Below are 15,715 nucleotides of genomic sequence, written 5' to 3'. Positions count from 1 at the left end.
TGTAATGTCTGTAAAACATAATTTAAGTTTGAACACAGGAAAATTTTGTGATATAGCATTACGAGGGCTGTTCAATAAGTTCATGGCCTCACCCAGAAATACTGGTTGTTATAATACAGGATGTTACATTCTTACGTGATGGGATAGTGATGCTTGAACATCAATGGACCAAGTGCATTGCTGTAAATGGAGATTATGTTGAAAAATAAAATATAAATTATCAGTCTGTGTTGTTCTGTTCTGGGTGAGGCCATGAACTTATTGAACGGCCCTCGTAGATCCTGTTGTGATCAAATAAAAACGTGTTTAGTATTTGTGCATATTACTAGTGTAATTCAATTCTTCAAGGAAATAATCATTTAAAAAAAAAAAGAAACAAACAAAAAAATTGCCTTTTTAACAGTATCATGATATATTGTGATATATCATATCGTGATGCTAGTATTGTGATTTGTATCGTATCGCCAGATTCTTGCCGATACACAGCCCTACTCATTTATGAATCCAGTTCCAGTTCTTGTTCATTAAATTTTTTGGCCCATACTCTAAATATCTTTATTGTATGTATAAACGTCTCTATTCTATTTTTATGTACTCGAGCAGCCTCTGAGCTGACGAAATGATACAACTCCATTGGCGACTGTGTTACGGAAAACAGTATATGATCAATCAGAGTATTTTATCTCAGCATCAGAAAACGGTCTGTTTATCAGAAATAAGACAGACTGTAAAATGATGAGTAAAAACTATAATGAGGAGTAAACAACTGACGACTTCATGGCATGAACACAAGTGGCCCAATCAGGAATGGTCCAGCTGGCCATCCATCTCTCCTTGTGGGTGTCCACAATCGTAAAGCTTTAATAAATCACTGGGGCAGTGTGGGAGCACAGGGGATGGGGGGCCTCCGCCGGGAATGAGGATGTCTTACAAAGCAGTGTGCATGTCACAGAGTGGAGTGGAGGGGTGGAGGCTGGCGCTGCAGAGGGGTGGAGAGAAGGATGAAGGAATGGCTGAACACAAAGAGCACAGAGGAGAGCAGCTATGGCAGGACGAGGATCAGCATTGAATACTGAAACGTGACTGTAGTAAAGAGGATTTAGGCCAGGGCGCAGACTAAAAACAACTGGCTGGTGAACTCAGTGGAGATGCAATTACTGGGCTCAGAGCAGAGAAGGAACGTGAGGAGAGCGGAAAGAGATTGATTACCAGGTTTATAGGCTAATAAAAAAAGGCTGGATTTGTGTCTTGTTCCTGTGTTTTTAAAAACATGATGAAGTGCATGTTTGACACTTGTGAGGACCATTTAAAGAGAATAAACACATAAATTACCACTGGATAATTAATGAATATATACGCACTACAGACTGACAATCCACATTTGAAGAGGTAATTTATGTTTGTAGTTTCTTGAGTACAGTTACTTTTCTATGAATGCATGTTTCTGACTGTGAGACTAATTAAAAGTAATCGTTTCAATGACTCATAAAGTCACAAACTCCTGTCTTGCCAATGAAGACCCACATTTTGGACTGAGGCTGCAGCAGTTTTTAATTTGGCTGCCATCCCAGTCACTGCCGTTCATCTTCTCAAGCAGAAATGCACAAAAAAGGATATGCTGGTGTTACAGGGAATGACTGGACAGGATATCCAGTTTCCCAGAGGAGTGGGAGAGCACGCACATTCTGTGTCACTGACTCAGTACGCTCACATGGAAGACAGTATTGGTCACGGTGACCTCTCAGAGCAGACCGAGGCCTGTTAAAATGCCTCTGTGCTTGAATCATGGCGGCAACAGAAGCAGGCGTTTGCTTGGCATGTCTCTCTCCAGTAGCCAGCCAAATTGACCGGCAGTGATGCAGGTCAACCAGGGACGCTGCAGTGAGTTCTCAAAGAAAAACAAAAGAATATGACTAAAAACAAAACAATTGGTGGAGACTGAGACATTGAAAGGAATTTCCTCAAACCTTGTGAGAAAAAAGGGTAATTTCAATTCAAGATAAGGAACTGTGACTAATATGCAGACCTCCTACTGAACTAACTCATCCTTTTACGGGAAATGTTTTCACATTCTTTGTCTGTCTGTCATTTCACCACTAAACTGTCAGATGAGGTTTATTATTTAACACTTACATGATGGAGAATAAAACATTACACTGATAAATAAATAAATCACAGACTTATTTTTAAACAGAGTTTCCAGTTTCCGGTTCTCACAACTAACATATGAGTGACAAAAAAACAAGTCTATCGTAAAAGTTGCTATTGATTATACTGTATGTCTAGATTCAATGTGGGATTACATTAGAACAGCTTCTTGGCTCACAAACTGCTATGTCTATATTGAATGAGTCAACCCTTGAACTCTAGTGTCTGCGATGGGGACTATAATGAAGATCTAATGAGAAACCACTTTAATATTCCTATAATATTCCTACAGGGACTCTATCGGCTATAGTGAGTATGTGGTGATGTTTTCAAACTCAGTGTGTTCCTACTGTCAATGACATCACCTGTCTGATGAAAGATAGAGACAATAATAGAGACGTCATGGTGAGCAGTAGAAGCTGATAGTGCTGAAGAGCCAAGGGCGCAGATCAGTGGTGACGACGTTCACATGTACTCATGGATCCTGGTTTATGAAGGTAGATTTGTTTGTTTTATTGCTTTAACCAAAAAAAATAAATTTAAATCAAAAAAATTATTTTCAATCAAAAAAAACTTAAATTAAAAAAAACCCTTTTCAATCAAAGAAAAATTGCGTTTGAATGCAAAAAAAAAAAAAAAATTATTTGAGATCCAAAAAATTGCATTTGAGCACTTTTTTCTTTGATTGAAATTTTTTTTTTTTTTTTTTTTTTTTTTTATTTAAGTGAGTTATTTTTTTGATTGAAAATATTTTTTTGGCTAAAGCAATAAAGAAACATATCTACCTTCAGACTGGTTTTGAGAGTTTTCTTGGTTCAAAACTTCTGTTAGATACAGTCAACTCTGTTTACATGATTCTAAAAGTATCAATGGTACTTTTGTGTGCATTACTATTACACGTCAGGCTCTTATTCATTCATTCATTCATTTATTTATTTATTTGAATTACCAAACAATGTGGAGAATAGTGTTTACATGCTACACAATCCTGATAAGGGCTGGGCGAAACTGTTAATGAAAATTGGCCAAAATTGATAATTAACACAAAAGATTATTAATTATTTCAGGTTTAAAGGCTGATTTTTCTTATCCTGGATAAAAACTGGTTTGTGGTTTGAATATGATCTTTATGTCAGACCATGACAACATTTCAGACATCTAAAGGTACAACATTCAAGAGAAGTCTAAGGATAGAATCTGTTCTTCCACATCAAAACATCCATGGGTAAAATAAGTTAAAACAACCAAACATTGAAACAGTTTGTGAGTAATTCACTTCCAAAGATGAACAAATGAAATCCTAAAAACAAAATGAAATATACTGTGAAAATGATACTAATCATTATGTGCGATGTATAGCACTATTTTTAATGGTTCAGTTCTACCGTGTTTCTATAAGTGGCCTGGCAGATTTACAAGATCAAGACCCAGACATTATCCGTGTCCAAAAACCAGGATAAGATTACAAGTAGGACCAGGTGACTTTAAAGTAGTAAACACGTAATGGACTCACTGACCTACACTGGTTGGTACAAACATATCTGCATTACTATAAGTCCATAAACACTACAGTGATCCTGGTGGACTGTGTTAAGGATATCTAGTTTTAAGGAATACAAACATATGTGGTGGTGTAGGTGTCAAACATATGGCCTGCTATAGGTTCCAAACTGGCCTGCGGGATGAATGGTTGAAGTGCAAAAATTGCACTGAAGGTATTAACATTAAAGGGTGTCACAGTCATTTCAGTTCCAAAATCCAAAATTTTAATGATATTATGTCTGTTTAGGTGTTTTGTGATCTGTAATGCATATGTATGAAAAGTTGAAGCATAATAGTGTTAAAACTGTACATTTTTCTTCAGGTTTTTCAGGTAATTCAAGGAAAGTTTGTAGTTTTACTTTTTGGCACTAAAACAAAGATAAAAATCTGGAGCTGTCATTATTTATAGGTTATTATTTTGCTGGTGGGGCCCACTTGAGTTCACATTGGGCTGTATGTGGCCCCTGAACTAAAACGAGACACCCGTGGGCTAAACAGTTCTAACCAACGTTTTCATTTAAGTTCATTCTACTTCATATCCTCGTTCATCAATAATAAATGCATCCTCAGACCCTTTTATGAGCCTACCAGTGCAGTCACTCACCTTTTCTTGTATTCGTCTCTCTCCCTCTTGACTTTGGCCAACACGTTATACAGAGCCCTCACTTCTGGGGTTATGGTGTCTATCTGGACCCCCACACCATCCGGATGCGTCCACGTCACCCCGGGCCCGTGCAGGGTCTCAAAGCGCTCCCCTTGCCTCCGGACGTGCGTGAAGCTCCAAATGGTCCCCGGGAGCCGAGACTCGGGTCCGTCCGTCTGGACTGCGACTTCCCGTGCGTAAAGTCCACGGTACTGCGGTCTCTGCAAAGCTTGCTGCAGTTGACTCTCCAGCAGTTTGTTTCTCCTCTCCAGTTCATGGACTTTGGCGAGAAAGCAGCGGAATCGCAGGTTGAGGGTTTTCAGCACATGGATGTTGGAGCCCAAGTCATTACGCAAAGCGCTGGTCACCGCGCCCGACCCGGTGGGGACGCTGCAGACCGGACCGGGCGGTGTATCGGAGAAATAAAGCGAGTTCATGTTGGTAGACAAGCAACAACAACCGGCAACAATCCAACTAAGGCTCTGCGTTGCTTGGATGCAGAAACTTGTTTTTATCTCTGCATGTTCCACCACAGTCCCACTCCTTTCCTTATAATGCGGATGCTGAGAGTGTGGCTGGAGATGGGGTGACCATCACTGTCCCTGCTAGGTCACAACAACACGGACCCCCTGCAGCGTGGGTGCTCACAAAAAAAAAAAAAACCCACAAACAGAAACCATCAGAGTCCTTTAACAGGCACAGAAGGAATCATCATCATCTGAAGTAGGGAGAGATTTGACGCAGACCAGCATTACTTCCCGTCAGCCTCATCTCTGTGCGTTTGCCTTTGCTTTGTCAGGCGCTGCTGATGCTGTGTGGGTTCATATAGCCGGCATGAGAAGATGGTCCACCTTCTTCCTTTTACCATTCCCTGTTACTGAAGCGCTATCCAGTCTCCATGTGGTGCGGTTGCATGGCAGGATGCGGGACCGCAGAGCCCGGCCTCTCCGTGGTGTACAGGGATCATGTTGCAAAGTGCTAAACTCGGCACTATCACCCACATCTGCCCCTCCTACCTCCCTCCCTCCTTTTCACCCACACCAACAGCGACGAAATGGATCACATCCTGGCTCAAGATATAAACACAGGCCAGATTAATAGGTACAAGTAGACTACAATACAGTATTTTCCACTTTTTTTCTAATCAACCATTTCATATAATAAATAACCTCACATTTAGAGTTTTTTTCCCCATTAATTTCATGTATTCCACCCATTGTTTACTCTCCCACATCAATTTAACTGTCATCCATGTCAGGTCTATCTTTCCAATTTTATCTTTTTACATCCTTTCCTCAGGTTCCCCCCGATCAATTAAGTCTTATTTGATACTGAGTGAAGCCATTGCCACTGGTTTTTAAAATCCATATTTCTGACCACATACAGTTCTTGATGAGGTTGTTCTGAAAGCTGATCACTGTGGATGTTTTGATGCTTTCATAAAACACTGCTATCAGACCATCCTGGTGTCATTTAATGCTGCCACCTCTCTGAAAGTATGATGTACATGCCCACTCATGTCTAGATTACTCACACTGAGGGCAAATGCTTTAGACCCTGAACATAGAGTTATAACTTTACATATGATGCAACAGGTGCATTGTGAGATTTACTCATCAAAAAAGGTCCCGACTTCAATTTCCACTTGAATCTTGGATATAGGCTTCGTGACGACACTACAGGCCCATTTTACAGTAGATTACACCATATAGTCCTGTTCAATGTGCATGTTGCTGCTGTTTTGACACAGGGGCCATCTAGTGGTTTAATTACAAAAACAACATTTTTCATTTAAATCTGCGTTTTTCGTAGTCGTGTCGAACCTCCCCTAGTCCTTGTAAATCTTTGTTTTTAATGCCACATCCCTAATATGAAAAGATAATATATTGCTTGAAGTAATGACATTTATGGATGGATTAAATGACAAGTTTACAACCAAACATATATCATATCCCAATCCACACGGTTGTTCGGGATGATTAAAATGTTTGTACATCCCAGAAATGTCCTTCTGAAATGACTATGAAATTTATTTTTGCTATTTATCATTTTAATGACGCAAAGTTTTGTTTTTATTTTTTACTCAGGCGCCAAATGGGCAGCTTCGCCAAACAGAAACATTTGGGGTCCTTCTACTTCACGTGTGCGCCTGCTGCTCTGCCATCGTGAGTGGAAACCATGCCGAAGTCAAAGAGGGACAAGAAAAGTGAGCAAATATACGTTTAAGATCTAGTATTTACATAGTTATTAAGAGATTAAAACTTTTAAGTGGTCGTTGATGTGTTTTTACTTCCCTCGATAATTGAAAACTAATATGAGTAGCGTAAAAGCTAACGTTAGCTTATCTAGCTAAGTGGTGACAAATTATCTCAAATGTGGTCAACTGACTAAGTTTATACAATCTTTCCCCAGTTTCATTAACAAAAACAGCCAAGAAGGGTCTGGAATTGAAACAGAAACTAATCGAAGAGGTGAGTATTAAAGTGAACTGAGATGGCGTGTGTTGAATGTGATGCTAACTCCAATTGTATGACATTTTATTCACATTATTGAAATTAAATCCTCCTGTCGTTTCTCTTTACAGTTACGGAAATGTGTAGACACCTACAGGAACTTGTTCATCTTCTCTGTAGCTAATATGAGGAATAATAAACTGAAAGACATAAGGACAGCATGGAAACACAGCAGGTAATGAGACCTTAACTGGCTGGTTGATGTATTAATTAAAAAAACTGTTTTGACTCAGCGTTTCTTTGATACAGATTCTTTTTTGGCAAAAACAAAGTCATGATGGTAGCATTGGGTAAAGGAGAAACGGATGAATACAAAGATAATCTGCACAAGGTAAATCACATAGGGCTGCAGACATAACCATTGAAACAGCAGTGTAATACAAATATATGAACTGTTGTTCTTGATTATCTCCAGGTCAGCAAATATCTACGAGGAGAAGTGGGTGTACTTTTCACAAATAAAACAAAGGATGAAGTTCAAGAGTAAGTTTGGCTTTAAATCACGTGGTTTTTGCAGTAATTAACCATTTTATGGATTGTATATAAAAAAAATACATCTTGCCTGCAGGTATTTCAGTCATTTCAAAGAAATGGATTATGCACGGGCAGGCAATGTGGCACAGATGGACATAACTCTGGATGAGGGACCTTTAGAACAGTTCACTCATTCAATGGAGCCCCAGTTGAGGCAATTAGGACTTCCCACTGCTCTCAAAAAAGGTATAAAGTCAGCTATTTGAAGGGGCAAATGGATTTATGTATTTTCTTTAGTTTAATATGGCATTTGTATTTACTGTTACTCAAGGAGTGGTGACGCTGCTGAAGGACCATGAAGTTTGTAAGGAGGGGGAAGTGCTTTCTCCTGAGCAGGCTCGTATTCTGGTAAGTTCTTAATTGTCACTTCATTGAACAGTGTTCGAGACTCAGTGCTATGTTGCATGTGGTTGATCTGTCAAATGTGTCTTGTTTTCACAGAAACTCTTTGGTATTGAGATGGCAGAGTTTATGGTGCAGATAAAATGCATGTGGAACTCAGAAACGGGTGAATTTGAGAACATCGCTGGTGAGGAAGAGTCTATCGAGGATAATGAGGATGAAGGCGGCGATGATGCAGAATGAACCTTCTGCAAGGACAATATCCTGCACAGATCTGGTTTTAAAAAGCCATTTTGGCAACAGCAGAGGGACATTACAGTAGGAATTAGTCGTTGTGCTGCCCCTTGGAGTTGATGTAGTCTGTTGTTTTCGGACTAAAACATGAAAGTCTGTCATTCACCATGAATTTTATATTTGGACTGAATTTTTGTTCAGTAAACACTGGCAAGAGGAGTCAGAACACTTGTCATGTTGTCAACTTTTTACAATCAAATGTCAACAATCATGACAATTTTTTTGGTATTGCATTCAAGTTTTTCTTTTCAGTGGAAACACTGTTGGTGCAAGACTTGAACTTTATTTGTGTGAAAAATGTTTTTTCAGAAAAATAGTTTGCTTTAACGGTCAGCAGTTTAATTAAGGCATGACTTTACCATGGGTAAAATAACTATTAAATTCTCATTTTGACATTTACAGTTACGTATTTCTACACATGAATAATACTGATCTCAATTTATCCATTCATAGTAAAATTACTGATTTCAATGAGATTTTAGAAATAAGTGTAGGTAATCAAAAGGGAAAAAGAGTTTAGCATTAACCTGCATAAAATGTTTGGCCCAGCAATTTTCATTTAGCCATACAGTAAAAAGGGTCCTCAACGGAAGTATTTTGGACACTCATGAGCAACAATATTCCAGGCTTCATGGAAGGCAGCAACCACTCGCTCATCCAGAGGCCCCTCCTCAGCAGCAGCTAGATTTTGCTGAAGTTGCTCCATGCTTGACATGCCAATAATGACTCCATCACCCAGATCACCCTGGAAGAGCAATGAGCATGGGTCAGAGACCAAAATGATGCCATGCAACCATGAGTTTTACTGAGTGTGTTTAAGATTGTTGTTGAAACAACATTTAGTGTTTCGTCATAGTTAAAAACCATTACAAGCTAAATGTTACAATAATCCCATACTGTGTACTGTAATCTTCCATGTTAGACTCACATAGTATTATCTCATGCAACTGAGATATTTATGTGGGTACCTTGAGATGGGAATGATGATACATCCAGCGCATAGCAGCAGAAGTCAGTGTGGGTTTGTTTGAGCCATACACTGTCTCCAAAGCCTTAAGAACCAAGTCTATCGCTTGGAAATGACTCTGCTTCCAGTATCTAACAAAGGAAATAGTGGACAGTCAAGGACTTTGAACAACAGTGTGTCATTAATCCACAATGAGTGACTTATTGGAAAATTGTCCAGTTGTCTACTTTGTCTTACCTGTCTCTGTATGCTGCAGCCCAGTTGTTACCAAAAAATCGTCCTTCAGGCTTAGAAACATCTTTATCTTCATAATGATATTTTCCTGTCAGAAGGCCACCTGGTGGGAGAAGTAATGCCACAGCTTACCAGTGTGGTCTTGGGATTTATTAACATATGCTGAATATTAGGGATTTTCTCAGTACATAAAAGTATTAAATTAATAACATATTACCAGTGCTGAAAATTTTTGAAATATCAACTTCATATGAAAGATCTATGTGCATTACCTGCCAGGGGATTATATGCATAGAACTTCATTCCATAGTTTCTCAGACAGGGCAGCAACTCTGTCTCTACCTGCCTTGTAGTGGCATTGTACATTCCCTGTGGAAGATGTTTAAGTTGGGGTTAAACTAAAATTAAAGAGGAGAGATTTAAGTTAAAGTATGGTGAGTAAAGACAGAAAGACAAAAAATGGGGCAAAAACAATGGGACCACCTTGACTTTGACAGCTACAGTCTGATTTCCAAATGGACACAGTGCTTGAATACCTGATACACGGTAGGAACAATCCAGTTGTTGTGTCTGCAAATGCACACAATTTCAGCCACTTCCCATGATGCATAGTTTGACAGGCCAAACTCCTTAAATTTTCCCTGTGGGTTACAGTTTACACAAAACCCTAATTTAAATGACAAATTTGGCACTTTATAATTGATATACATATAATTGATTTAAATCACAAATATTGACTTTAGATGTGCTGTGTTGCAGAAAAAGTTTCAATGACATTATTGCAGTTTCTCTCTTTACCTCTTTGTGGAGCTCATTGCAGGCCCTAAGGGTGTCCTCTATGGGATTTTGGTGGTCAGGAGCATGGAGGTAGAAAAGATCCACACAATCAGTCTGCAGCCTTTGAAGGGAGGTTTCTAGCTGGGAGCGCACACTCTCTGGCTTCAGTGTCTTCCCATCCCACGGGTTGGCTTTGGTAGCTATGCTCACTGTCATGCAAAAGCAATAAATTAAAAACATGAGATCTGCAGGTTTGCTCCAACACAATAACAATTGTGTTTACGTAATATAGAACATATAAACATTTAATATGATCAAGTACTAAGTTTATATTCAAAACAACCAGCTGATGTGCATTTTTATAGGACAAACCTGAAAAGAAATTGAACTTGATGTTATTCTTCTACAGCTCACAATTATGAGCAACAATTAACTGATCAGCCGACCTTAGTGAATGACAACTTGTTCCAAAGACTGTAAACCAAACTAGGCAAGGTTTTGTACAATTACTCTGCTTGTGGTGACCTGATTTAGAAAGCCCTTCAAATAGGGCTCAGTGAGCGCACATCAGAATATAATAATTTACAAAATGCAGATTTATCATAGATAGATAGATAGATAGATAGATAGATAGATAGATAGATAGATAGATAGATTTTATCCCAAACTGGGAAATTACAGTGTAGCAGCAGCATGACACACATTCAGTGACAAAACAATACCACAGCAAACATGAGTTAAGACAAATATAACCTAAGAGCAAACACTATACACTATGAATTAGAAGTAGAAAGGATCTGGGTAGAATCTGAATAGCTGTAATTTGCTGATATAGAACTGTAATAACTAATGTGTTGAAATAGAATTGACAATTATGCAGACCAACTATCATGTTAGCTTATCACTGGACTGCTAATGTTATGTTAATGTGGTAGACATTTAAGACAAACATCCACATACCAACACAGAATAAAACAAAGTTAAATTATGTGTTTAACACAAAAAGCACAGTCCCAGAATTAAAGGATGTTATCTGTTAAAAAAAAATGTGAAAAGTCTATAAAAAATAGTGCCCAAAACTAGCTAACATTAGCTTGGCAAATTTTGGCTAATACCCATAATTCCAAGCTGTTGCCAAATATCAACAGACCAGCAGCTCAATACTTGTGTCAAATTAGCCTCAGCTGGGTTAGTTAACATAAGTGAACGTTAGCATAAAAACTACCACCAACTCCGACTGTAAGCGCTTCGGGAATACCTGTTTTTGGAAGATTCATGCCTCCAATGATTTCCTCGGACTTTCCATCCACATACATGAAGGCTGTGTCCACATGCTTGTGCCCCCTGCCCAGGAACACCTTCACCATGTCGTGGCTTTGCTCGGCGGTTGCGCGTCCACCGAACGCCATGGTCCCCAGTAAGGTAACCGGTCTATTAGCTACAGACGACATGTTTCTGTACACAGCACACCTCGGTAACTTTACGAGCACGTCTTTAATAATGTGGCTCTGCTGAAGTGTGCACAGTCCTGCTTTTACTACCCGAAGCATCCTATAGGCTGCGTGCAGTCCGTGGACGTGGGGGTAAAGGTCGGTCTGCAAGTGTCTGGAGGGATCGTCGTAAAGTTACCGAACGAGGAGAAAACGAAATCTGGCTTGATCTGGAAAAACGACTTTTTGTCCTTGTGCTTGGCTAAGGTCAAAACAAGACGAAGTCCGTTTTTGTGACAATTTCCTGTTCGTGTTTGTGAAAATATGGCATCACCTCTGGTCGTTGCATCATATTATGTAGAGCAGGGGTCGCCAACCCTGGTCCTGCAGGTCTACTATCCTGCATGGTTCAGATGTGTCCCTCTTCAAACACACCTGACGGTCGTTATCAGGCTTCTGCAGAGCTTGATGATAGGCTTATCATTTGACTCAGGTGTGTTGGAAGAGGGAAACATCTAAAACATGCAGGATAGTAGATAGGACCAGGGTTGGTGACCCCTAATGAATCTGTACCATGTACTTTTTATTTTTAACCAGTAGGTGTCAGCAAATCTCAACTTTTTAAATTACAAAAAGTGGGCTCCTGTTACCATCAACTGTTTCTATGCCCATGACAAATAACAAAGTGATCAAACAAAAAGACAAGATATGTCATTTGTTACACTGAATATAAATCAGTCATACAAATTTGCATTTATTGTATATTTTAATCATAGCTAGGCAGAAGCAAATTAAGCACAAACAGTAAGGAAATTTGTGTTGATTAGATTATTTGTTGTAACAATGGTTCTTGGCAATAAATCTGTTTATTTCACTGTTAAATGGTGCCACATTTGTAAGGAAGATACATTTCTGGCATTTCTGGATCTCAAATTTTCTTTGCCAATGCCAAACTGTCTTTTTTTTTTTTCTTTTTTAGCTGGTGACTCGGTTTGATGAATAGGATGATTAAAGTATGAAGAAACAAGACATATTGGCAACTTAACCATTTATTCCTTTAGCAAACAGGAGCCTCAGTAGCATGTGGAAGAACCATACACAGCCACAACAACCTGGCATCTCTTTCACATGCTGGTCACCAACCTGCTGTGCGATGGCGTTGGATTCTTCAACAAGCATTTGTCACAAGTCAGCCAATGTGGTTGTGTTTGTCACTCTGGCACAGTCAGGCACCAGAAGCTCAAAAAGAGTCATCCGGAAAAAAAGATGTTTGATATTGGCAGAGAAGATTTGGCCAATCTCCTATGGGCACAACCCACATATTCAACTCTGCTGCTCATCACAGAAATACATGTTCCTTACAAATATGGCACCATATTAAAAGTGAAATAAACAGGCTTTCCAGTGTTATAAGATTTATTACCAGGAGGCATTGTTACAACACCAAATATACCAAACACAAATGTGTTGAGTTTATTTGAGTCAGAAATTAGAGACTGTTGACAAATAAGAGGTTTTATTTGAGGTATTATTTCGGTGCTTACTCGGTGAAGTCATCTTGATGCTGTGAGTGAATGAAGTTCTATCAAAATAGACTGTCTGGTCAAGGGTTAGGGCATATACGAAGGGGGGCTGAAAAGTTCATAGCCTGACTATGAAGGAGTTATTGCACAGCAATGAATTCAACCTTTCCTGATACTAACTGCATGGTTTCCTTCCAGATAAACCCACATTGGATAAATAATTTAGGACTTTGAAAAGTAGTACTACAGACATTTCATGAAAATGCTTGCTTTTCACCCCTCCCTCATTCTCCCTACCCCTCTTGAATTCATCTTCTCAGTTTTGCACAGTTGATAAAGCTGGAGTATCATCCCCTATGGCAACCATGTCAGCATGAATGTCCTTGGGGGCTAACCCCTTTTTCTGCAGACATTTGATAAGACCATGGTGCCACAGATGGTTCATGAAATCTCTGTAGTACTACTTTTCAAAGTCCTAAATTATTTGTCCAGTGTGGGCTTATCTGGAAGGAAACCATGCAATTAGTATCAGGAGAGGTTAAATTTAACGTATGCCAAGTTTCATTGCTGTGGAGTAACTCCTTCTTAGTCAGGCTATGAACTTTTTAGCCCCCCCTCGTACACAGTTTACTCTGATATAACTTACCTCAGTAAAAGTAATGTGATGCTCGCCACACAAATGATGTGAACCACTTCTTTTGCCTCCTGACACGAAATCTTAATACAATGTCATACAGTTGGAATTCAATATTTTTGCCTCTTCTCATGATATGATTGTGACAATGTGATTTATTCTTGATAGATAAAGTGTAACTGGGACTTGGTATGTAATCGTTGAGCCTGGTAAAAGGTGATTACTGATGTGTATAAATAGGAATAAAAAGAGAAATGAATCAGAATACTTTAATTTCCCAGTGGAAATTATTGTTACAGGTGCTCCATTCAAGTATAATAAAAAAAAGTAGCAGGAAAGAAATTATTAATACAACAAACAAAAGAGACAGTTAGGATAGCAATTTCTACAATATGTAGTAGAAAATATATCGATGGCCAAAAAACAAAACCTCCTATCTGCAAATTTTTAGAATTTGAGTTTTCACATTAAATGGTGAGAACAAGGATGACTCCACATTTTCAGTCTATCTGCAAGATAATCCTGCCCTTTCTTATGACATGAAGGTCACCTGACAACAACAACAAAGACCATTCTATAATAAAACTAAACGCTTTTTTTGTTTCCTGAAAAAAGTGATTTTTTCAGATAGGAGGTTTTGTATTCTGGCCATTGATGTTATCAATATGGAAATTAAAGAAATATACGTAAATAAGTGTGCAAAAATGTTATTAAAAATGATGTGGTTATAATGAGGAATTAAACAGTATGATAGACACAGGCAGAAATGATTTCCTGTGTGGTTCAGTGGTACATTTGAGTGGAATCAGTCTCTCACTGAACATGCTCCTGTGACTGACCAGCACGTCATGGAGTGGGTGAGAGGAATTGTTGAATATTGTCCTGATCTTGGACAACATTCGCCTATGACACCACCGTCAGACAGTTCAGCTCCATCCACAGCATTAATGGCCTTGTGGATCAGCTTGTTGAGTCTGTTGTCATCGGTAACCCTCAGCCTGCTACCCCACTATGCAGCAGTAAAGAGGATGGCGCTGGCCACAAAAGACTCGTAGATGCTGAGCATTGTTGAATGTCCTCAACCGCCTCAGGAAGTAGAAACAGCTCTGGCCCTTCTTGTAAAATGAAGATTTATTTTTTGCTTTGTCCAGTTTATTGTCAGTGTGTACTCTGAGGTATTTGTAATCTTCCACTATTTTCACATTGACCCTGTGGATGAAAACAAGAGTTCACAGGTGTCTTGGACCCCCTGAAGCCCACAATCAGCTCCTTGGTCTTCATCACATTGAGCCGCAGATGGTTCTACCCACAGCAGGTGATGGAGTCCACAACAGCCTAGTGCTCCATCTCCACACCCCCACTGATACATCCAACGACTGCTGGTCATCAGAAAACCTCTGAAGGTGACAGGTCTCAGTACAGTAGCTGAAGTCTTTGGTGGAGGGTGAAGAGGAAAGGCGAGAGGGGGGTTCCTTGTGGTGCCCCGGTGTGGCTGACTACCCTGTCCAACGCACAGTTCTGCAGGAGCACATACTGTGGTCTTCTCGTTAGGTAATCCACAATCCAGGACACAAGGGAGGCATCCACCTGCATCACTGTCATCATCTCACTCAGAAAGGTCGGCCTGATGGTATTGAATGCACTGGAGAAGTAGAAAAAATATGACCCTCACAGTGCTCGCTGGCTGGTCCAGGTGAACATAGACAGAGTTAAGCAGGTGGATGATGGCATCCTAAACTCTAAAACAGGACTGGTAGGCCAACTGAAGGGGGCCTAGGTCTGGTCTGACTGTGGGTCAGAGCAGATCCAGGATGAGTCTTGCTAGTGTCTTCATGATGTGAGAAATCAGTGCCACAAGTGTCTAAAAACAAAAATGTTCCAACTTTATGCACAACAGTGTAGTGCAGGCTGAATACATGTTGGGTAATTGCAAATGTATTTGTTAGTTTGCATCAGCACAGTGACTAAAAGGCCATGTTGGGCAATTTCTTTCTTTCTTTTTTTGTGACCCTTTCTTGACTAATTTTAAGAGTTCGTTCGTATATGCTTATTTTGTGTATGTATACATATTTGTTTAGTCATGTAATAATTCCTAAAGAACTTCATCTTTGAAGTTGTACTGGACGCTGTCATG

At 39.5% G+C, this 15,715-nt stretch overlaps 3 protein-coding genes across 7 annotated transcripts in view; 1 reads left to right on the top strand and 2 right to left on the bottom strand.

Annotated features, from left to right (window-relative positions):
- Positions 1–5,320, bottom strand: part of iffo2b (intermediate filament family orphan 2b) — a 38,785-nt gene extending 33,465 nt beyond the window's left edge. For 3 of the 5 annotated variants that reach the window (XM_030133605.1, XM_030133603.1, XM_030133606.1), the window contains exon 1: positions 4,295–5,319. In XM_030133605.1, the coding sequence (XP_029989465.1) occupies positions 4,295–4,770 (476 nt within the window). In that variant the 5' untranslated portion in view covers positions 4,771–5,319. Of the gene's footprint in view, positions 1–4,294 lie in introns of all 5 variants that reach the window. The other 2 variants (XM_030133602.1, XM_030133604.1) reach the window with 1 other exon arrangement.
- A 1,130-nt stretch (positions 5,321–6,450) lies between these two features.
- mrto4 (MRT4 homolog, ribosome maturation factor) lies at positions 6,451–8,218 on the top strand. Its single transcript, XM_030135138.1, has 8 exons — positions 6,451–6,539; positions 6,746–6,804; positions 6,918–7,021; positions 7,096–7,177; positions 7,262–7,329; positions 7,415–7,566; positions 7,652–7,728; positions 7,822–8,218. Exons 1-8 carry the CDS (start codon positions 6,512–6,514, stop codon positions 7,963–7,965), a joined length of 714 nt encoding a protein of 237 aa, XP_029990998.1. The 5' UTR covers positions 6,451–6,511; the 3' UTR covers positions 7,966–8,218.
- Positions 8,219–8,261: 43 nt separating this feature from the next.
- On the bottom strand, positions 8,262–11,676 carry akr7a3 (aldo-keto reductase family 7, member A3 (aflatoxin aldehyde reductase)). Its single transcript, XM_030135137.1, has 7 exons — positions 11,253–11,676; positions 10,016–10,203; positions 9,754–9,858; positions 9,490–9,586; positions 9,221–9,320; positions 8,985–9,114; positions 8,262–8,761 (listed from the first exon to the last, which is right to left on the bottom strand). The coding sequence occupies exons 1-7, from the start codon at positions 11,542–11,544 to the stop codon at positions 8,600–8,602; spliced, it is 1,074 nt and encodes a 357-aa protein (XP_029990997.1). The 5' UTR covers positions 11,545–11,676; the 3' UTR covers positions 8,262–8,599.
- Between the last annotated feature and the right edge of the window lie 4,039 nt (positions 11,677–15,715).

Source organism: Sphaeramia orbicularis, chromosome 5, assembly GCF_902148855.1.
Source record: "Sphaeramia orbicularis chromosome 5, fSphaOr1.1, whole genome shotgun sequence".
In the NCBI taxonomy this organism is placed as follows: domain Eukaryota; kingdom Metazoa; phylum Chordata; class Actinopteri; order Kurtiformes; family Apogonidae; genus Sphaeramia; species Sphaeramia orbicularis.
The sequence above is the reverse complement of the archived record's forward strand: the minus strand, read 5'-3'. Positions and strand labels throughout refer to the sequence as shown.